This window comes from Prenolepis imparis, unplaced genomic scaffold (assembly GCF_030444845.1).
Source record: "Prenolepis imparis isolate NDT839.2.m4 unplaced genomic scaffold, iyPreImpa1.0 SCAF_56, whole genome shotgun sequence".
In the NCBI taxonomy this organism is placed as follows: domain Eukaryota; kingdom Metazoa; phylum Arthropoda; class Insecta; order Hymenoptera; family Formicidae; genus Prenolepis; species Prenolepis imparis.
The window spans coordinates 76,192-99,155 of record NW_028141214.1 but is presented as its reverse complement, the minus strand read 5'-3'; the positions used below and the strand labels follow the sequence as shown (position 1 = coordinate 99,155).

At 48.5% G+C, this 22,964-nt stretch overlaps 5 protein-coding genes across 5 annotated transcripts; 3 read left to right on the top strand and 2 right to left on the bottom strand.

Annotated features, from left to right (window-relative positions):
• Window positions 1–1,354: 1,354 nt before the first annotated feature.
• On the top strand, window positions 1,355–1,876 carry LOC145947244 (uncharacterized). The gene has a single exon (XM_083057046.1). The coding sequence runs from the start codon at window positions 1,355–1,357 to the stop codon at window positions 1,874–1,876; it is 522 nt and encodes a 173-aa protein (XP_082913172.1).
• Window positions 1,877–5,447: 3,571 nt separating this feature from the next.
• LOC145947242 (uncharacterized) lies at window positions 5,448–8,552 on the top strand. The gene has a single exon (XM_083057045.1). The coding sequence runs from the start codon at window positions 5,448–5,450 to the stop codon at window positions 8,550–8,552; it is 3,105 nt and encodes a 1,034-aa protein (XP_082913171.1).
• A 247-nt stretch (window positions 8,553–8,799) lies between these two features.
• Window positions 8,800–10,173, top strand: LOC145947241 (uncharacterized). Its single transcript, XM_083057044.1, has one exon. The coding sequence runs from the start codon at window positions 8,800–8,802 to the stop codon at window positions 10,171–10,173; it is 1,374 nt and encodes a 457-aa protein (XP_082913170.1).
• An 8,249-nt stretch (window positions 10,174–18,422) lies between these two features.
• LOC145947240 (uncharacterized) lies at window positions 18,423–20,030 on the bottom strand. The gene has a single exon (XM_083057043.1). The coding sequence runs from the start codon at window positions 20,028–20,030 to the stop codon at window positions 18,423–18,425; it is 1,608 nt and encodes a 535-aa protein (XP_082913169.1).
• Window positions 20,027–20,812, bottom strand: LOC145947239 (uncharacterized). Its single transcript, XM_083057042.1, has one exon. The coding sequence runs from the start codon at window positions 20,810–20,812 to the stop codon at window positions 20,027–20,029; it is 786 nt and encodes a 261-aa protein (XP_082913168.1).
• Window positions 20,813–22,964: the final 2,152 nt, after the last annotated feature.

Below are 22,964 nucleotides of genomic sequence, written 5' to 3'. Positions count from 1 at the left end.
TAGTACCAACGATGACAAAGATTGGAAAGCTTGCATAAAATTACGTTTTATCGATTCATATAAATTTCTCAATACTAGTCTCGACAAATTGGCATCATTTCTAAGTAAAGATAAACTCAAAAATTTACAATTGAAATTTCAAAATTTATCTACCGAAAATTTCAATTTATTAACACGGAAAGGTGTCTTTCCGTATGAATACATCAACTGTTTTGAAAGGATGCATGATACGTGTCTACCACCGCGCGAATCGTTTTATAGTTCCTTGACCGGCGACACTGTATCCGAGAACGATTACGCGCACGCTGAAAACGTAGGGGAGCGGTTCTCCATTCGAACGCTGGGCGAATATAGCGACTTATATTTAAAAACTGGTGTTATGTTATTAGCCGACATTTTTGAAAATTTCCGGGATAAATGTATCGAGAGTTATGGGCTCGACCCCGCGTATTACTATACTCTCCCCGGGTATACGTGGGACGCCATGTTAAAGCACACAAAAATTACATTCGAATTACTTACAGACGTTGACATGGTAATGTTTATCGAACGGGGTATACGCGGCGGTCTGAGTCAATGTTCAAACAGATATGCACACGCTAATAACAAGTACATGCAGTCGTACGATCCATTGAAACCATCTTCATATCTAATGTATTTCGATGTAAATAATTTGTATGGATGGGCAATGTGTCAACCATTGCCTTATGCTGATTTTCAATTGGTCGACGATGTATCTAATTTCGACACATCATCTATCGCGCTCGATTCACCCACAGGCTACATCCTCGAGGTAGATTTAGAATATCCGCGACATCTTCACGACACGCACACTGACCTACCGTTTTGCCCGACACGCGACAAGCCACCAGGCAAGCGGGAAGATAAGCTTCTCGCAACGCTATACGACAAGAAGCGATATGTGATACATTACCGCAACCTGCAGCAATGTACGCGTCACGGCCTTCGCGTTGCAAAGATACATCGCATATTACAATTCGCGCAATCTCCATGGCTTCGAAATTATATCGAACTTAATACGCAATTTAGAACGCAAGCAAAAAATGATTTTGAAAAAAATTTATATAAATTGATGAATAATGCAGTATTCGGCAAAACGATGGAAAATGTGCGTAATTGGGTTGATGTAAAACTTATCACACATTGGGAAGGAAGATACGGTGCAGAGGCAATGATTGCGAAACCAAATTTCCACAGTAGAAGCATCTTTTCGGAAAATCTAATCGCTATCGAATTACGCAAACTCGAGGTAAAATTTTATAAACCAATCTATGTTGGCATGTGCATACTCGACATCTCCAAAACATGTTTATATGAATTTCATCATGAGTACATGTCACCGCTGTATCGTGACAGATGCCGGGTAATGTACACCGACACAGACAGCCTAATATACCACATCGAATGTGAAGATGTATACGAGAATATAAAGCGCAACCTCGACAAATTTGATAAGAGCGATTACACTGCAGACAATGTGTACGGTATACCGCTCGTGAATAAAAAGGTACCTGGTCTAATGAAAGATGAAAACAACGGTGTGATTATGACCGAATTTGTAGGGCTTAGAGCAAAAATGTATGCCTTGCAAGTGGATGGCAAGAAAGATACGAAAAAAGTAAAAGGTGTCAAGAGTAACGTTGTCGCGAGAACGATAACGTTTGATGATTACACGCGGTGTTTGAATGAAGAGATTGAAATGACACGTAGTCAGTCATGTATAAGATCGAAATTGCATGAAGTATACACCATTCGTGAGACGAAAATTGCTCTAAGTTCTCACGATGACAAGCGGTATATCATACCTGAAACCACTGATACATTACCATGGGGACATTACAAAATACCTTTGTAAATAATATTTGTTGTAAAATATGTATATTTTGTATAAATATGTATATTATATGTATATTTGTATTTATAAAATTATTAGATAAATATATTGTAAAATAAACAGTGTACAAATATTTTAAATAAATGTTTATAATACATTATTTTTATGAATCCATGAGTTGTGAGATTTATCCAGTCCCAACCATTTCACATAAACATCATCACCTTTTTTCCGCAAAACCTTTTCCACGAGATATACATCGGGATTTGCAAAGTGATGTAACTCGTACTCGTAGAATCCTCCGGCGACGGAATTTCCGCGCGAATCTTCAAGTATATATGTCGCAGGATTAGTTTTCTGCACTTTGATAATTTTAAATATTTCGGTAGTCCAATTTGGTGTAAAACCTTTTTCGAAGATGGTCTTGAATTTACTCACGCGTACCTGACAGCCTACTTTAAATCTTGCCGGAGCAGCAATTTTTACGTTACTGTATACCGTATTTAAAAGTTTTTCGGCAATCTCCGGAGTAACATCGATAGGTTTCATGCCGATAGTGCGATGCTTTCGTGCATTGTACTCTGCAACGAGTCGGGACAGCGCGTCGATCCACTTGTAATTGCCATTAAGTGTAAACATTTTCCACATATTGTTCTTTAAAGTACGATTAAATCGTTCCACTACTGAGGCTTTCATAACAGAATACGTCGAGTAATGATTGATGTTGTGTTTTTTTACGAGTTTCTGCACATTTGCATTGTAAAATTCTTTTCCTCTATCGGTTTGAACGTTTCTCGGACATCTCTTGCTATCTCGAATTATCTCGGCGATAGCGTCAGCTGTTTCGCGTCCGCTCTTATTCTTGAGCGGCACGGCCCATGCATACTTGCTCAACACATCGATGACGGTGAGTATGTAATTGTACCTTTGTTGACTCTTGCATAAGGACGCATCTCGACCACGTCAGCTTGCCACAGATCGTCGTATCCACGTACTATGACGCGTCTACGCGGAAAATTTCTTCTCGCTGGAGCGTGCAATTCCTCCACGAGTAGCTGCTTTTCAGAGGTGTTTGGTCGAGGCATATTTGTAATAATGTGATATAATTTTCACATACAGTTCTTTATGTATCTTTTGATGTAGGCTGCGTTACAACCATTTTATCCAGCGTTAATAACAGCGCCTGCATATTCCTTTCAAGCCTGATTATTTTTTTCTCAATTTCTTTCTGTTGATCTCTCAAAAGCTTGACACTCGCTTCGACATATCGTTTGTTGGCTGCATCATTATCATCTTCCGGTTGCGCTACACGTCGTATCTTGCGCGACCTTGCGTCATAGCCGGAGGTTGTTAGACACAGAGTGTTATCGCGCACGTAATTTCTTAGTAATCCATTCCATTGATAATATGAATTATTATTCGACGTTCCAAGTGATAATCCAAATTTATTAATCGACATTTCGATACCACTAATATATATTATATTGACAGACTGACTCGTATCGTGGATGTATAACTTATTTTATAATAATACCAGCTTCATAAAGTTCCTCGAAAATCGACAATATTTCATTATCGTGGGCGTTGTTGCCGGCTTGACGTGAAGCTTCAAGCAATCGCAGACGATCTACCAACTCGTTGGGATCATTCCAATGCACGTAATCAATCTTATTATTGTTTAAGATCATAGCACGCGGTATACCTTTTCCAGATTTTTTATCAGAGAATAATGGTGCGATTATATATTTATATTTGTATCCCTTGTTACCTAATACAGGCTGATTCACATTACCATTTCGTCTGTGCGCATTTGTTCTTATTAATATACTTTTGTAGTTTTGCAAGTCATTTGCAGTATATATTTCATCGTCGGGAATTCTCTTGAAAACCAACTCGTAAAGACCTGCTGTTCCAACGTATTTTGAGCCATCGATAATTATATTATCATTTTTATCCACATCGAAATTTTTATTACCGAGCATCATTCCTTTGTCGATAAATTTAACACCGTATACGTAATCCATCTTGGAATTTTTATCTTGACTCAATATAGCTGCCACATATTTTTGAGCAAGTGGACCCAGGTGATTTCGCAATGAATTTTGACCCTCAGATGTTTGTAATGAATGTTGAATTGATGTCACAAGCGATTCAGGTGAAGTCTCGAAAATTTCCTCGATAGACGTCTTATCATGCAATAATTGCCTTGGTTGTACATCTTGTATCGGAGTAGAAGTAGTGGCATCCAATAATTGTTGCATTCGCCTGTTTTTATTCGCTTTGGAGTAGAAGTTATATCTGTTGCGGATTAGAGAGAGAGAGAGATAGAGAGAGAGAGATAGAGAGATAGAGAGAGAGAAGGAGAGGGTGTGCTTATATGTGTGTGTAAGGTGCAACGCGGATGCACGTTCTCTTCGCAACGAGCGCGCAGCCGGTTGCGACAATTAACGCGCTCAAATTTGGCGCGGCGACACGCGCTTTCCGCCCGTGCGCCAATGGCACCACGACGCGCCCCGCTATATCGCGTCGCAGCGCGCGGTTCGCGCGCTAAATATCACCGCCGTTTAATCGCTCACGAGTAACCGTTCCGTGGGCGAAAACAATAACGACGAAAACAAACGGCTTTGTCCTCCGACTTTCGAGAGGATTCGATATCTTTATATTACAAAATCACAAATACTGTGATTTTGTCTCAGAATCTTCTCGAAGGTCAGCGGGATAAAGACCGTTTGTTCGGCGCCTTTTCCTCGCACTCGTCTTGTCGATTTCTACACGCACAGACCGAGATTAGTACGCTTTTGCTTTTTTCGCTTTTTCACAAGCACTTTCGATCGTTCTATCGATTGCACTTCTTGCAATTGTCGTGCGCTTTTCTGTCGCTACTTTCGAGCAACATTAAACGCACTTTTGTATATAGTTCTGTAAATATATTCTCGTCGTGTGAAATTTACCTTCTTCTTTTTTTGTGCCGTGCTGTGCCGTCTCCTTTGTCTAACTCGCTCGCGCACTGACCGCTTCACTTGCCGCGATATTGCACATTTGCTGGTCCTTCGAGCCGGATTTCCGCGTCTTCGTCGCGTCCGGCACCTTTTGAACTTCGCCGTCGGAGTGAGTGCGTGTTCCGTAACCAGGAGCGTGTCCAGTGACCTGTGACAGAAAAATGGAGATGGATCAGATGATCGACGCGCAGCACGATCTTCACGCGCGAATCTTGCGCAGTATCGAGAACTTGAAGAAGATCGGGGCGGCCAAGATAACCGTTCACGTCGTCCGCACCGCGATTCGCGTCCTGGACGATAAGTGGGCGAAGTTCGTGGAGCAGCATGAAGAGCTCCGAGCCGCCTTCTGGAAGCAGCTCAAGGAGGACGACTACACGACGGACGACCTGCCGAGTAAGGTAGAGTCAGCATATTACTCGCAGCGCTCTGAATTGTGCGAGCTCGAGGACAAACTCACCAAGCCGAAGGAAACTGAGCTCGCCGAACGGGCCCGAGACACCGCGCCGTTGCGCAGGGCCTTGCCGCGGATCAACCTGCCTCAGTTCAGCGGTAAGTTCGAGGACTGGCCAGCCTTCCGGGATCTGTTCCGCTCGATGGTTCTTGAGGAGCCATCCTTGTCCAAAATTGAGAGGCTCCACTACCTAAAGACAAGCGTCAAGGGCGATGCTGAGCAACTAATTAGGAACCTGCCGTCCATGGAGGAGAACCTGGAACAAGCGTGGGACCTGTTGAGCACCTATTTTGAGAACAAGCGCCTTCTAGTCAGATCTTACCTGACAGCGTTTACCTCGTTGCCGCGGTTGAAGACTCCGTCAGCCGACGGACTACGCCGACTTTTTCACGGCGTACTCTCGACAGTCGGCGCTCTCAAGGGCATTGGGCGTCCAATCTCCGATTGCACCGACCTTTTCGTGCACCTGGTCATCGAGCTGCTGGATGCCGAAACTCGTCGGGAATGGGAGAGCTCCCTCGGCAAGTCGTCCGAGCCGCCTTCGTATGACAAGCTCCGAGAGTTCCTACAGGAGCAGCTCATGACGTGGGAGGTCCTCCAGGCCGTGAAGTCCGGGTCGTCAACCAAGTCTCCGGAGAAGACTAGTCGCGCCTCTCGCAGCAGTCACGTGGGTACCAAAGGGTCCGATCCAAGCCGCAGCTGCCCACTCTGTAAAAAGGACCATTTCATTGCATACTGCGAGCTCTACAAGAAGAAGACCGTGCAGGAAAAACGAGAGGCCGTTTACACTCACCAGAGGTGCTGGAACTGCCTGGGTCGACACCTGCTTGCCGACTGCAAGTCGTCCAAGGCCTGTGCCACGTGCTCCGGGAAACATCACACTACACTGCATGACGCCTTCACAGCCGTGGCCCTTCCTGCTGAAGGGTCATCTTCATCGGTGACGGTCCACGTTGCGCGACGGCAGCCAGTGGAGTGCGGACCAGCGCTGCTAGCTACCGCGTGCGTGCTAGTAGCCGATCGCGCGGGCACTCGTCACGCGGCCCGCGCCCTGATCGACCCGGGTTCGGAAACGTCGTTGATCGCGGAATCTCTGGCGCAGCGGCTTCGCCTGCCGCGGACACCATCCTCAGTGGCCATCTTCGGAGTGGGTGGCCTCCAGACGGGAGCCTCTCGCGGTCGAGTGGCAGTCAACGTCTTTTCTCGCGACGAGCGCTTCGCACTCGCCGTCTCGCCGCTCGTGTTGCCGCGCCTCACCATCTATAGCGGTACTTCAGAGGGTGAGGCTCGTTCGTGGCCTCACCTTGATGACCTCGACCTCGCTGATCCTGAATTCCACCGCCAGGATCCTGTGGAGCTGCTACTCGGGGCCGACGTCTACCTGGACCTCGCCTTGCCGGAAGGTCTTCGCCGAGGAGGCCCTCGAGAACCAGGTGTCCAGCTGACTCGCTTCGGCTGGGTATTGCTAGGCTTAGTCGGAGCCTGCCACGTCGCGACTCCCGTGTCATCGCTTCAGTGCTCCACCGCAGATGACCTCGCTGACCTCGTACGCCGCTTTTGGGAGGCAGAGGAGCCTCCCCGTGCCGTCCTTCCGCTGACCGCTGACGAGCAGGAGTGCGAGGACCACTTCGTGCGCACGCACGAACGACTTCCAGGCGGTCGCTACCAGGTGCGACTTCCGCTTCGCCAGGGGCTGCCGGACCTTAGCTCCACACGCCGAGCTGCATCTCGCCTCCTCGACGTCATGCAACGTCGCTTCGACCGCGATCGGGACTTCGGGATGCTGTACCGCGCCTTCATGAGCGAGTACAGCACGCTAGGGCATATGTCGCCAGTCGGAGCCGCGCCGTCATCACCAAGCGGCCGGATCAGTTTCCTGCCGCATCACGGAGTGCTCCGGAGTTCGAGTGCCGGCTCTAAGATCCGCGTGGTCTTCAACGGCTCCACACGCACGGGCGCCGGAGCGTCACTCAACGGTCACCTACTCATCGGACCTAACCTGCTGCCATCGCTTGCTGACACGTTGACTCGATGGCGGCGGCATCGCTACGTGTTCGCTGCCGATATCCAAATGATGTATCGGCAGATCCAGCTTCATCCAGATGACCGGGACCTGCAGCGGATCCTGTGGGGAGAAGAGGGTCAGATCCGCGAATACCAGCTCAACACAGTGACGTACGGCCTAGCGAGCGCGCCGTATCTCGCCGTCCGCGTGCTGCGTCAGCTCGCGAGCGACGAAGCCGACCGCTTCCCGCTGGGCGCCGACGTACTGCAGCATGACGTATATGTGGACGATATACTCACCGGAGCGGCCAGTCTGGAAGCCACGTGCAGCTTGCTAGACCAGGTGGTCGCCCTCTGCACGGCGGGCGGCTTTCCACTAAGGAAATGGGCCGCCAACGACGATCGCCTCTTGGAGAAGATCCCTCGCGAACACCAACTGGGCACCACGACGGGCGCCCGACTGCCGACGGACGAACACTCGGTGCTGGGCCTCCGCTGGAACCCGAGGGATGACGCCTTCTCGCTGTCCGTGCGGCTGACATCGACCGTTCCACCCACAAAGAGATCCGTGCTCTCGCAAACCGCACGTCTCTTTGACCCGCTTGGCTGGCTGGCGCCGATCGTCGTGCGTGCGAAGCTGCTGATCCAGTCTGCCTGGTTGCAGCAGCTAGACTGGGACGCACCATTGGTCGGGGAGGACGCCGCCTTGTGGACCAGCCTCGAAGAGGAGCTACCAGTGCTCGAGGACATCAGGTTGCCACGCTGGTTGCACCACGACGCTCCGCACAGTTCCTTGGAACTTCACGGGTTTTCTGACGCCTCCGAACGTGCCTTCGCCGCCGTGGTTTACATCAGGGCTGAGACTGACGGAAGGCCGAGCGTGAGCTTGGTGGTCGCGAAAAGCAAGGTCGAACCATTGATGCGTGTATCGCTTCCCCGCCTGGAACTCTGCGGGGCGGCCCTCTTAGCCAAACTAGCCGAACATGTCCGCGTCTCCCTGGGCCTGGAGAAGTCAGCGGTCCACCTGTGGACGGACTCCACAGTTGCGCTTGGCTGGATTCGAGGACACCCTGCAAGATGGACAACATATGTAGCGAATCGAGTCGCAGAGATCCACCGCGAAAACCAGGAGGCGCGATGGCGGCACATACCTGGTCAGGAGAACCCGGCAGGAGAACTGCGCCTCCCGAGGGATATCGCCCAGAGAGCTGGTGCGTCATCCGCTGTGGTGGCGGGGACCTGATTTCCTCTGCAGCCACCCGGACACTTGGCCGAGGGGCGTCGGCCTCTCAGAGACGAATCTCCCGGAGTAGCGACCTTCAACATGCCACGTGGTCGCCGAGGTGCGGGAACCTGCGGAGCTTTGCCGTTTCTCTAATCTTCGTCGTCTACTTCGCGTGTCGGCCTGGATCTGGCGCTGGAGGAGTCGGCAACGTCGCGCGGCAGGCGGCAAGGTTGCGCTTACGCTTCTGGAACCGGAGGAGCTGAAGATGGCACTATCCCGCTGGATCCGAGTGGCCCAAGCCTTGGGCTTCCCTTCAGAACTGCGGGACATCCATGCCGGGAAGCCATTGTCTGCCAGGAGCCCGCTCCGCAAACTGGCTCCCATGTGCGACAAAGAGGACATCCTGCGGGTTGGCCGGCGGCTGAAACATGCTGTTTTAGACATCGACCAACGACATCCGATGATTCTGCCGCCGGAATCTCATGTCACTAACCTGATAATCGACGCCGCCCACAAACGCACTCTTCATGGAGGAGTCCAGGCGACCGTGAGCGACATCAGGCAGCGATTTTGGATCCCGCGAGCCCGCAAGCTGGTTCGCCGCCATATCCACCGCTGTCTTCCCTGCTTGCGATGGCGGGCGGCCACTCCGCAGCCGGTGATGGGCGATTTGCCGAGGACGCGCGTCACGCCGAGCCGACCATTTGAGCAGACCGGCGTGGATCTGGCAGGACCTGTCTGGCTCAGGACGACAAAGGGCCGCGGTCACAAAGCCTACAAAGGCTTCCTTGTTGTTTTTGTGTGTTTTAGCTCCCGCGTTGTACACCTGGAGGCCGTCAGCGATTACTCCGCTGAGGCCTTCCTCGCTGCCTTCCGCCGGTTCATATCACGACGGGGGCTGTGCACGGTCGTCCACAGCGATTGCGGCACGAACTTCGTGGGAGCGGACCGGCAACTCAGGGACCTCTTCAAGGCGAACAGCCGCGAGGCCCAATCCATAATCGGACGCCTCGCAGATGAAGGAGTCCGGTGGCAATTTAATCCGCCGTCGGCTCCCCACTTCGGCGGCCTGTGGGAAGCGGCCGTCAAGGCCGTCAAGCACCACCTGCGGCGCACCATCGGCGAGGCCCGGCTCACCTTTGAGGAACTTTCCACGTTCCTCGCACAGGTCGAGGCCTGCCTAAACTCAAGGCCACTCGGGGCCTTGTACGATGATCCGGACGACCTGGGCGCTCTAACGCCCGGGCACTTCCTGGTGGGAGGCCCTCTCACCGCCATTCCGGAGCCATCACTTTTGGAGGCACCTTCCAACCGTCTCACCCGGTGGCGACTTCTTCAACAGATGCGGGATCACCTCTGGCAGCGATGGACCCGCGAGTACCTACAGGGGCTCACTCCGCGGCCCAAATGGTGGGCCACCCGGGAAGCCATCCGCAAAGGCCAGCTGTGCCTCGTGAAAGGCGAGAGCACCCCGCCATGCCGGTGGCCGCTCGCCCGAATCACGCGTTTACACCCGGGAGAGGACGGGCAAGTGCGCGTGGTGGACATCCGCACCTCCGTCGGCGAGCTGACCCGGCCAGTGGTTAAAATCGTACCACTGCCGACGGCAGCCGCCACGGATGCAGGGCCACCCGCGTAGACCGCGTATCGCGAGTCCCATCGCGCCTGTAAATAATGTACATTATTGTAAATAGTCGTTTTCATCATGCTTAACTCATATTTTTCTACATTGCGTCCTCGCGTACTCACCTGTCTCGTGAAATCTCGTCCTCCGGCGTATCTCCATGCTCTCACCACGTTGCACACGGGGTTCCTAACCTCGCCTGTCAACTCGCGAGCGCGCGCGCGACACCCCCGGTTCGCGGCCGCGATAACGCACTATCAGATGCATTCCCCAGTAAACCCTAGACTCTTTCGTCGTTCGTATCCCGACGAGGCGAGCGGGATGTTGCGGATTAGAGAGAGAGAGAGAGATAGAGAGAGAGAGATAGAGAGATAGAGAGAGAGAAGGAGAGGGTGTGCTTATATGTGTGTGTGTAAGGTGCAACGCGGATGCACGTTCTCTTCGCAACGAGCGCGCAGCCGGTTGCGACAATTAACGCGCTCAAATTTGGCGCGGCGACACGCGCTTTCCGCCCGTGCGCCAATGGCACCACGATGCGCCCCGCTATATCGCGTCGCAGCGCGCGGTTCGCGCGCTAAATATCACCGCCGTTTAATCGCTCACGAGTAACCGTTCCGTGGGCGAAAACAATAACGACGAAAACAAACGGCTTTGTCCTCCGACTTTCGAGAGGATTCGATATCTTTATATTACAAAATCACAAATACTGTGATTTTGTCTCAGAATCTTCTCGAAGGTCAGCGGGATAAAGACCGTTTGTTCGGCGCCTTTTCCTCGCACTCGTCTTGTCGATTTCTACACGCACAGACCGAGATTAGTACGCTTTTGCTTTTTTCGCTTTTTCACAAGCACTTTCGATCGTTCTATCGATTGCACTTCTTGCAATTGTCGTGCGCTTTTCTGTCGCTACTTTCGAACAACATTAAACGCACTTTTGTATATAGTTCTGTAAATATATTCTCGTCGTGTGAAATTTATCTTCTTCTTTTTTTGTGCCGTGCTGTGCCGTCTCCTTTGTCTAATTCGCTCGCGCACTGACCGCGCTTCACTTGCCGCGATATTGCACAATATCGCTCAATGATATATTTGATCGCTTTGTTTTAAACTCTTTTTTCTCTCCGAGCATACTCGATGGTTCAATCTTTTCTTCACCAGACTCAACACCAACTGTATTTTCAACAAGCTGTTTCAGAGGTTCAGAGATTGGTTTAAAATGCCTCTCCAATGCATCGTCCTTCTCCATTTTACCAGTTTTCAAGAAACGATATTTTTTACGGATTGAATCGCTCGTTTTTGCAATCTCTCTCACAATCTTTTCACGATCGTTATTCATCATGTTGCAATTTAGACGTTGCTCGATCAATGTATCGAAAGCGACTAATTGCTTTGCGGTATTGCAAATTCATTAAATCCTTTTCTGTATCGTCCATTAGTCAGCGGACTGTCCTTGTCAATCGCCGCGAATCCATATTTATGTTGCCAACATTTCTGACAAAAAGCGCGAAAATTATCGTAAGACATATCTGTATTTACGTGATCGTTGTACACATGTTTCAAGTTTGTCCCATCTTGTTTAAATAAAATTAATAAGTTTGCATTGTCACGTATAAGATGCTTGGGTATCTTGGCATACGTTTGACAAAGATAGAAACAGTCGACGCTCGAGTGTCGTCCCATTGCAAAGTACTCTCTTATCATATCTTGCATGTCGCATGCCACGTCATCAAAGATAAAAATGGAATTCGGAAGCGCCTCACTCGGTGGAATGACATCGCTATTATTAGAGAATGTAAAATAACCAATTTCTTCTATCGATGATAGCAAATTTTCCAAATATTGATATTTCGGTTGTTGAAGCGATTTCGAGTAAACGTACATGTTCTCGAAGCGAACACCATACGGGCTTTCTATCAAACTAATCAACGTGTTAGTTTTACCGCAATTCGAGGGGCCGCAGATGATACCGCGTATAGTATTTGGTAGCATGTTTCCATGTCTGCGTATTTCTTTATCCAACATTAACCGTTTTATCGTCGAAATTTGTAACTTTGATTATCGTCGATTGCTGAACGAACCGCATGTTTTCTCTCGAATGAATGAATGAATGAGTCATGGAGAGCCTATTTATAGCTGCGCGGAACCGTGAATCTCTCAGTACCGAAAAAATGTTTGTTCTGCTAACAAGTGCTTCCGATATTCACGGTTTAAGCGTCGAACAGCTGCAATTTGTGCCAAAAGCATTTTTATTGCGATATGAAAATCACATCCACTACGTGTGGGACAAGCTTCCGGAACACATAAAGGCTGATCCAGAGATTCAGACCTGTCGCCGCTGATTCAAACATTACAATCGACCGTGGCAGCAAACGCACATCGACGGTCCAGCGCCGATGATAAAGGATTGCAGCGAATGTTAACGAAAATAGGTAGTGGTCTCTTTAATCGCCCGATAAACGCACTTCCGATCGAATTCCATATCCCCGGCTATCAGTTTTGCGGTCCGGGGACTCATTTGGAAAAGCGATTGGCTAGAGGTGATCGAGGTATTAATCCATTGGATGCCGCGTGTTGCGAGCACGACATTGCATATTCTCAAAGCAACGCCCTCAGAGAACGACACGTTGCTGATAATATACTCGCTGCGAAAGCACGAAAACGTATTACTGCGAGAGATTCGACTCTTGGTGAAAGAGCAGCCGCTACGACTGTTTGGGCAGCTATGAAAGCAAAGACAAAATTCGGTATGGGGATGAAGACGAAAAAATCTTTGATGAAGAAGAAGAAGAAACGAATACTGCCTGTGGCGAAGCGTGGTGGTATCTTGCCAATTTTACCTTTGTTGGAAGTTCTCGGTTCGTTGGCCGGTGGAGCAGCGGGAGCTGCTCGCAAAGGCTGTGAATGATAGCAAGGCTGCGCAACGTCAGCTTGAAGAAATGCAACGTCATAATCGCGCTATGGAAGGTCGTGGAGTTTATCTCGCTCCATACAAACGTGGACAGGGATTCTCAACTAAGAAAAAAAAACGTCAAAAAAAACACTAAAAATGCCTGTGGGTGTAACAACTAATGTACAATTGCAACAACTGGCAAGACGTATGCGTATACCATTCTTTAGAAGTGTTTTCATGCGCAATAATTTACCGATAAGCGGTATACGACAAAATGAAAGCGGTATTGTAAATTTGGATGACGTTGATGGTTCCGGTACCCATTGGGTGGCATATGTAAAGAGAGGAAATCGAGCAATATATTTCGATAGTTTTGGCAATCTTCAACCACCCAAAGAATTGGTGCAATATTTAAATGTTACGAAAATTGAATACAATCACACATCCTATCAAAATTATAATCAGAATAATTGTGGACAATTGTGTTTACGATTTCTTCAAACGACTGATATAAAGCCTGTCAATTCATCATCACGATTCAGTTTGACAACATGTCACTAACACTAACGTTGACTGGTAAAAGTAGCGTTCTCGCTGTAAGCTACTTTCCAGCTATAGATTTATCGAATGGTGATTATGAGCTCGGTTTAACAGACTTTGAAACTTATCATACGATACCGAATGTGAATTCTAAGAATAATAAATTTTACTTTGAGAACGATGACAAGAAAATTACGATACCCGAGGGATCATACGAAATACAAGCTATAGATGAGTATCTAAGACGTGCAATTTCACAATATCCTTCCAATAAAGAGCAGAATGATGATGCAATAGTGCTTCGCGCCAATCATAATACTCTAAAGAGCGAAATCAAATGCATCTATAGAATAAATTTTAATAAACCAGACAGCATAGGATCGCTGTTGGAATTCTCGTCGAATCGTATATTGCAACCTCACAAATGGCATGATTCGGATTTACCTATAAATATTATTAGCGTGAATATTATCCGTATAGAATGTAGCGTCACCACTGGTGCGTACAGTAATGACAAGCGCGTACACACGATACATGAATTTTCACCGAGCGTGCCGCCAGGATATAAGATATCGGAAACGCCTGCACAGATCATTTATCTCCCGATCGTCGTACGGAGCATTACTGATCTAACGATACGCATTGTTGATCAAGAAGGACGATTGCTGGATTTTCGAGGAGAGGAAGTTACTGTAAGATTACACGTACGGCGTCGACAAAATTAGCGTGTGATGCTCGTGCTAAATGATACGGAGCACGTGAGAGACAATAATTTTACGAGGGACAATACTTTTGCGAGAGCAGCTGCGGCAGTGAGCGACAATAATCAGAGATCTCGTTACACTAAAAAGAAACTCAGCGCATTGAATCGCGAATTTTTAAAATCATTGGGATTCATCGTACGAAAAGATGATTGACATTTTGAATATTGGTGGTGAGCCAGTCTTTGATGATCGTATCGTCAAGGTTGAGACACATACGTACAATCCATACGCCAACTCATCGCTTGGACATAGTGATGAGATAAGGATACCTATACACCACCAGGATTTGTACACGTTACCATGCGAAAGCTTTCTGTATGTTGAGGGAAAGTTGACGGTATCTAAAATAGATGCAAATGAAACACTGGTATTGGCAAATAACTGCGTTGCGTTCATGTTTGATGAAATTCGATATGAACTCGATGGTGTAGAGATTGATCGCAACAGAAACGTTGGAATAACTTCTACGTTGAAAAATTATGTCTCTTTAACTACCGAGAGAAGTAAAATCTTGAAGAATGCCGGGTGGGATATGACGCATAATGGATCATGTGGTGATAGTTGCATGTTTAACTTTTGCGTACCGCTCAACATGCTGTTGGGATTTTGCGAAGATTACAAGCAAGTTGTGATTAACGCTCGCCATGAATTAATTTTGATACGTTCGCGCAACGACAACAATTGCCTGTATGGACGTGCGGAAGCTGATATTGAATTGATCAAGATACAATGGCGTATGCCGCATGTAATATTGAACGAAATCAATAAACTATCCTATGTTACGAGCATTGGAAAGCGGGCGATTCTTAAACATGAGTTTTCGCTCTTGGGATCTGTACGAATTTCCGCTGTTACATAGTACGACCAAGCATTCGTGGACTGTGAAAACCGCCTCTCAGCTGGAAAAGCCGAGATATGTGATCTTTGCACTGCAGACTGGTAAAAAGAATGTTATGACAAAAGATAATACTACATTTGATCATTGTAAATTAGCCAACGTTAAGTTATATCTAAACTCGGAATCTTATCCCTACGATGATTTAAATTTAGATTTCGATAAAAACAGATGGTCGATTCTGTATGATATGTACTCTCGTTTTCGCAAATCTTATTACGGGTGTGATATTGAGAATGTACTAACTATCGCAAAATTTCTACATTGCGGCCCTCTCGCAGTTATTGATTGTTCGCGACAAAATGAATCTGTCAAAAATTCTACCGTGGACGTGAGAATTGAATTTGAATGTAAGGAAGATGTACCGGCAAATACTACCGCCTATTGTCTCATTTTGCACGATCATGTTGTTGAATATTGTCCGTTGACCAACATAGTTCGTAAAATTACTTAACCAGCATTTATCCTCCAATATAAAAGATTGAGATTTTTAACAATCGACATCAGTCGTCCAACATTCTTGCAACAATATGGATGTACCGACGTTTGTGGATCTACAAGGATTTATTTTCAATAAACAGTTTATTGTGAAGGAAGCGGCGATCCTCAGAAGAGGATTCATTGTTTCACATTATTTTTTCGCATGCCCCGTACCATGGGATGTGCTCATAAAATCGGCGAGACGTCAAGCCTCATGGTTGACTCGAAATCATCATGGATTGCAATGGGTAAATGGAAACGTTCCATACAGCATGGCTCAGCGTTTGATTACAACAGCTATCGCTGGTATGATACAAGAAGAAGAAGAGTCATCCTCTCTTGTGTATGTAAAAGGCCATGAAAAGCGAGAATGGTTGACCGATATAATGGACGATGCGAGAAACGGTTTCATTATTGAGACCTTGGATGCAGACTATGAAGATATTCCTACCTTAAACAACTTAGATACTACCTATAGCCTACGTTGCGGTAAACATGTAAAAAATTGCGCTTTAGAAAATGTATTTAAAATATTTAATTGGTGGTCAAATCATCGCAATGATTCGCCACACCCTTTTTTTGAATAAATTAATATTAAAATAATATTCTCTTTGTTCTCTCTCTCCTTTTCCTCATATGCATACAAGAATTATATGTCCGCACGTGCTCGTATTAATTTCAGTATGCGACAGCATTCTTATGTTATAATTTTAAATGTAGTCGATTGAGGTTTCAATGTGGTTGATTGATGTTAGAACGTGGTTCGATCGAGGTTCGATTGTGGTTCGAACGTGGTTCTATTGACGTTCGATCGAGGTTCGAAGGTGGTTGATTGATGTTCGATCGATGTTCGAACGTGGTTTGAAAGTGGTTCGAAAGTGATTCGAAGGTGGTTGATCGAGGTATGAAAGTGGTTCGAAAGTGGTTTGAAGGTGGTTGATCGTGGTTCGAAAGTGGTTCGATCGAGGTTCGATTGTGGTTCGAACGTGGTTCTATTGACGTTCGATTGTGGTTTCAATTTTAAATATTATTCATATGTTTATTCTCATCATGGAATCTTTGTCTCGGACCATCTGTTTTCTTATCTCATGTACCGAGTAAGCGTTCAAGCTAATTCTTATGTCATACATCCCCTACTCTTTTTAACGTGAGCGGGTCTGTCTCCGCGACGTTTGTCATAAAGTCTTCAACGTTTGACGTGTTAGTATCTAAAACAATTTTTAAAAAATGACTGGAGGTTTTCTGCGCCGTACGCTCCCCGAAATAGTAAGTTGTACAATTTATTTAAAACTATTGTACAGAATATTGCAATATGTTTAGATGTATATTAAATATTCATATTTTCAGATAATCGATAGCATTGTACAAAATTTACGGCTGCAACACATGGTGGAACAAGGCTTGACTGAACGAGAGTGGGTGAGAATGGTGAGGTGGGAACATTGGCGAATGTTCGCAGAAATGTGGTGCGAAACTGCAGAGGCGCGGGAAATGGATGCCAATTACAATGGGCTATGGGAGAACATGTACGCTCTTCGGGAGCTGTTTGGTCTAGAGTCATATCCACCTGAACCTGTGGTGGAAAATTGTAACTAGTAAGTATTTCTTTTTACTTTTAAAAATTATTAAAATAATTAATATAAATTTTTTGTTATGCAGAAACCGCATCCACCTCGCCCAGCCGTCGCCTCGCAGCACCTAGCATTCGGCCGCCTCACCGTTATCTAGACACTCTCGTTCAAACAGGCCTTGCTCAACCATGTGTTGCTGCCGTAAATTTTATATTAATTTATATTTTTATATTTTATATTTAAATTTTATATCAATTTTATTATATTTATATCAATTATATTCATATTTTATATTATTCTTATATTTATATTTTTTATCATTCTTATATTTTTAAACACACACACACACACACAAAATTGTATCATTGCACACACACACAGTTATAAATAAACATTATTTTAAATATTAAATAAATGTATTTATTTTAGAATAAGTCCTCTCTCCCCTTCCTCCTATTAAAATCTTATTATTAATTAAAAATTACTATAAATATTATTAAAAAAAAAAAAAAAAAAAGTCTCTCTTACGAACGCCTCTCTCTTTGCGTTCTCCTTCACTGCATCAGCTCTCGCGCTCTCCATCGCCGCATCATCTCGCTACCTCTCATCATCTCGCGCTATCTCTCGCGCTCTTGCGTCATCTCTCTCGCGTGCGCCTCGCGCTCTCCTTCGTGAACGCCTCGCGTCATCTCGCTACCCTAGCTATCTCGCACTATCTCGCGACCGCTCTCTCCTTCGCGTGCGTCATCTCTCTCTCGCGTTCGCCTCGCGTTCTCCTTCGCGTTCCTCTCTCCCCGCGGACCCCTCGCGGACCCGGCTCCAAAATCGCGGACGCCACCCCCTCCCCGCGGACCCTAAAATTGCGGACGCTTCCCCCTCCGCGCGGACCCCTCGCGGACGCTCCCCCTCCCCGCGGACCCCTCGCGGATCCTGCACCAAAATCGCGGACGCTCCCCCTCCCCGCGGACCCCTCGCGGTACATCGTGGACGCCTCCCGCGTGACGTCATTCCCCCTCGCCGCGTGACGTCATTCCCCCCTCCCGCGTGACGTCATTCCCCCGCGCCCTGGGTTCCCCTCGCCCCTTACCCCCCCTCATTGCCCCGTAGTTAGAACCCGACTAGTATATCTACTCATAACGATAGAGGCGCCAGCGGGACAAGATCAGCCACAGCTCCGACTGCAACTTCCGTCCAGGCAGCAACGTATTGTTGAGGGACCAGCCCGACGCCGTGCGATAAGATGCGTTAAAGACAACGCGGATTTTGCCTTCTGCGTCGGAACCTTTGAACACCGCATGATGCGGTAAGTAATAAGCGTCTTTTCGAGGGACCTCCACGGCCGGCACCGCCTCCATATGGCCCAGAGTCTGATACTCCGTCATAAACATTGTGTACAGCTCGCGAATTCGAGCATTGCGCATCAGTCGTCGCTCCAGGCTGAGTAGTTGGCTGAGCGCCTCCCTCCGCTTGCCGACTAACTGCGCCGAAGAATCCTCCCGTCTGGGCAGCCGGACCATATATCGCCCGCGTGAGTCACGGGTGTGCGAAGCCGTGAAGACAGCCTCGCATCGTGCGTCGTCCTCCGAAAGGACCTGTTTCCGGGGGAGTTCTTCCAGTTCCCAAAAACGTTGGAGAACCTGGCCTAGGTCGTCGTCCATGGTCATGGCGTGATGCACGGACACCGACCGTTCAGGGGAAGTGGAATCTCCGTTCGCTACGTGGCCCATCAACACCCACCCCAGCGACGTCAGCTGGGCAGAAAGTGCACCTGGAGGGCCCGGCCGTAGTCCTTCTTGCAGAAGCAGCCCGTAGACATCCGCTCCCAAGATAGCGTCCACCGGGGCTGGGTGGTCAAAATGCGGATCAGCGAGGGGAAGTCCCCTCAGATGAGGCCACTCGAGTCGTGCGACTCGGCAGTGCGGCAGCGTTGACGTCAGTTTCGGCAGCACCAGCACTTCTGACAACCTGAGACAGAAATCCGGAGAATGGGGCGACCCTAGGGTCACCGACATCGCATGCGCAGCGGCACCTGAGGAGGCTCCCTGAAGGCCCGACACTGGTACGTGCACGCGTCGCCGAGGAAGTCTCAAGGCGCGCACGGCGCGTTCGGAGAGGAAGGAGGCCTCTGATCCGGTATCCAGCAAAGCCCTGACAGTGACCTTGTCTCCCAGGTCGCTGGCGAAGGTCGTCTGGGCGGTAGTCAGCAGGACGGAGCGGCCTGAAGAAATTGCAAGAGCGGCAACATTAGAAGTCACCGGCGTGCTCGACGGTGTCTCCTTAGACGGGGCCTGGGCCTTCATCTGTGAGGTGACGTCAGGCGGCTCCGATGACGGCGAGGAATCTGAAGCGTGTAACAGAGTATGGTGCTTTTCCTGACACCGTTGGCAGCGCAGACCTGATGGACAGTTCGAAACGGCATGTTTCGTTCTGAGGCAATTGAAGCAGGCTCCTTGTTTCTTAGCATATTCCCTCCGTTGAGGTACCTGAAGCTCCTTAAATCTTGAGCAGTAATTGAAGAGATGGTTACCTTGGCACATTGGACAGCGTCGAGACGACACCGACGTTCCAGTGACCGAGGCTGACAGCGCGTTTACCCTGCCCTTCTGGGGCTTCGAAGATGAAGCCGTGGGCGGGGCGGCCGGACTCCGAGGGTGGGCGGCGTCTAGGGACCTTATCCGAGTCTGCAAGAAGTCCTGAAGCAGACAAAACGTCGGAAACTCCGTACTGGTTTTCATCGATGCCTCCCAGAGTAGGCGTGAAGCAGAGTCCAGTTTTCCACGACGACGTGGACGAACCAGTCGTCCCAATGCTCGACTGGTCGACCAAGTGACGTGAAGGATTGCTTTGCTTTGAGTGCTGTGCTGATCAGTCGTTTGAGCTCCGAAGAGGAGGCCCTAGTGACAGCCGCACTATTGAGGAGGGCACGCATGTGCGTCGACAACAGCACGCGCTTGTTGTCGTAGCGCGCGTTTAACTCAGCCCACGCCGTCGCGTAGCCCTCTTCGGTGAACTCCGCGTCACCAACTGCAGCAGCTGCTTCGCCGGTCAAACTCGACATTAAATACTTTAGCTTCTGGGCGGGGGCCAGGTCTGGCACCTCATCAACCAGAGATTTAAAGAGATTTCGGAAGTTCTCCCACGCTAGCTGGTTTCCCGAGAAGGTGAGAAGGTTAAGCTTCGGCAGTTGGAGCTGCTTGAGAAACGCAGACGCTGGATCCTGTCTGGTAGAGGAGCCTTCTTCTACTAATAAGCCTGTAATTTTAGCCTTGACATGGATGTACTTATATTCAGTGACTGTGTATATATCTTGCTTCAGATAGTCCTTGGTAGCCGCATCGTCCTGATCGATCAGGTCGTAATGGCATTCCTCGAACCTGTGCCAATAAGTCTCAAGGAGAGCCAGGCGAGCCTTCAAGTAATGTTTCGTAATCTGGGTCTTCCCCACCTTGAGGAGGTTTTCCCAGAACCGATCTATGTACCCTTGGGTGGTCATCTGCTTCTTCAGCAAAGATTCCATGGTCGAGGTACTGAGATCTCACAGCACCGGACAATACGGAAGGTCGCTCGGCGACACAAGAGAGAAGAGCGTAGGCGCGGGGCGCGCAAAGCTCGGAGCACACACTTGTGGGCACGGGGCGTGCGAGGCACGGAGCGCGCACTGGTAGGTGCGGGGCGTGCGAGGCACGGAGCGTGCACTTGTTGGCGTGGGGCGCGCGAGGCACGGAGCGCGCACTCGTAGGCGCGGGGAGCGCGAGGCACGGAGCGCGCACTCGAAGGCGCGAGATACGCGTGGGGGGTGCAGCTACTTGATGCACTCTAGAGTCTTGTTCTCGGTGTATGACGTTGCAGCACACTGCACTTCACACTGAGTTCACTATTCGGACGGTACTCCTACCCGCTTTGAAAGGGGAGTTCGCTCCGAAGCAGCCACGTGGCAGCGATAAACGGGCGAACACTGGATCGCACGCGGTTTTTCACAAGCCACTACCATTACCGAAGAATCCGGCTCGAAGGACCAATAATTTATGTATCGCCCGCGTCCATCGAAAATGCGATCGGGTGACGGGTCACATATAGCGCGGTAAATAGGATGGAATTCGGATAGCGGTGGCCACCGGAGTTAAACGCGTAGAGTTCGCGAGAACAAACAAAGAGGCTTCACCTTACGTATTTATTTCTGTTTCGTCACTAATAAAACTATTTACATGAGTGGGTTATCAGAGTCTATTAAATGTGCAAGGTATCTAGGCGGTTGCCAAAGAGGCTCACGCGCGATGGTTCTCGAAAAATCGAGTTTAGCTAGGCGGACCGTGTCGACTTGAGTAAGGTTGTGACCGGACGATGGGTCTTGAGAGTTCGGGAGTTATGTGATTTAGGTAGTTTTCCTACCTTTAACACGGTCGCCAGTCCGTTTCTCTACACTACGGACAAGATCTCTGGATCCCCGGAATGAGAACCCCTTCGCCAGATGAGTACCGCTGCTGCGTAGTCTACCTGGTCCACAGACAGGACCACTGGATCCCCAGGATGAGAACCCCTGTTCCAGATGATCACCACTGCTACTTGGTTTACCTTGTCTCCCGACAAGATCTTTGGATCCCCAGGATGAGAACCCCTTCTGCAGATGAGCACCTTTACTGCTTCACTGCTCGCTGTACTGCGTAGCTTCCTTTGTCAGAGACAAAGGCACAAGATGACGTCATCCAACTGTCACCTTTGTTCGTCATACGCAATGACGCAACACTCGCGTCACACGCGTTGTTAATAATTAATCGTATTAATTATTATTCCAGGAATCACCAGGATGTGGCAGCTTCCCGTTAATGCGTCAGGAACTGTCCAGGATTCACCGAAGACGTCTCCGCGCACAGGATTTCGTTAATGGATAAATGAACGAGCACTCGATTTTATATTATAAATATAAAATATTTATTGAATAAAATATAAAATATATCTTAACTCGCCCTCTTCCAAACAAAATAAATCACTCTCTACGTACAAAACAAAAATAAGCTTTGCGTGTTAATTGCACGCTTGTCTCCGCGACGTGAACGCGTCGGTGGTTACTGGAGAGAGAGCCTGGATTCCTCTCTCGGCTCTCCTTATATAGGCGACGGCCCCCACTCCGCATGATGGCGGGCTCCTTGCGCCAGCGCCTCCTACAATTACGCATAGGCGTCTTAACTCTAAATACATATGCGCTTATTGTATCTAACCGCTTATGGTTTAATACACGCTTAATTCTACCGCAATTAATATTAATTAATAATATAATAAAGATTACATAAGAAACTAAATATACTACTCTTATCTTCTCAATGGTAAGTACCATTGATGGTAAGTCGGTATCGGTAAACTTACCGACTGTGCTCGGTCGGTAAGTCGGTAAGTTTTGTGTCGACCTTGCGGTCGGTCACTTATCGTCCGTCGGTAATTGGTCAGGCTCGACTTGCAAAGCCTTTTTGGGTCGGTTAGTTACCGACCGTCGGCTGTCGGTAACTGTTGTGTCTTCTGTCACTTAGTTACCTTTAAAAGAAATCGGCAGCGGCTGATCTCTTCTCCGGGTCCCGAATCTGGCCTTTCGGGGCCCCTCCAACCGTCTCCACTTTTTTGGTTGAGCTTGGCGGCTGCTTGGCTGGCTCCTCGCTGGTTGTAGCCATCTGTGGCCA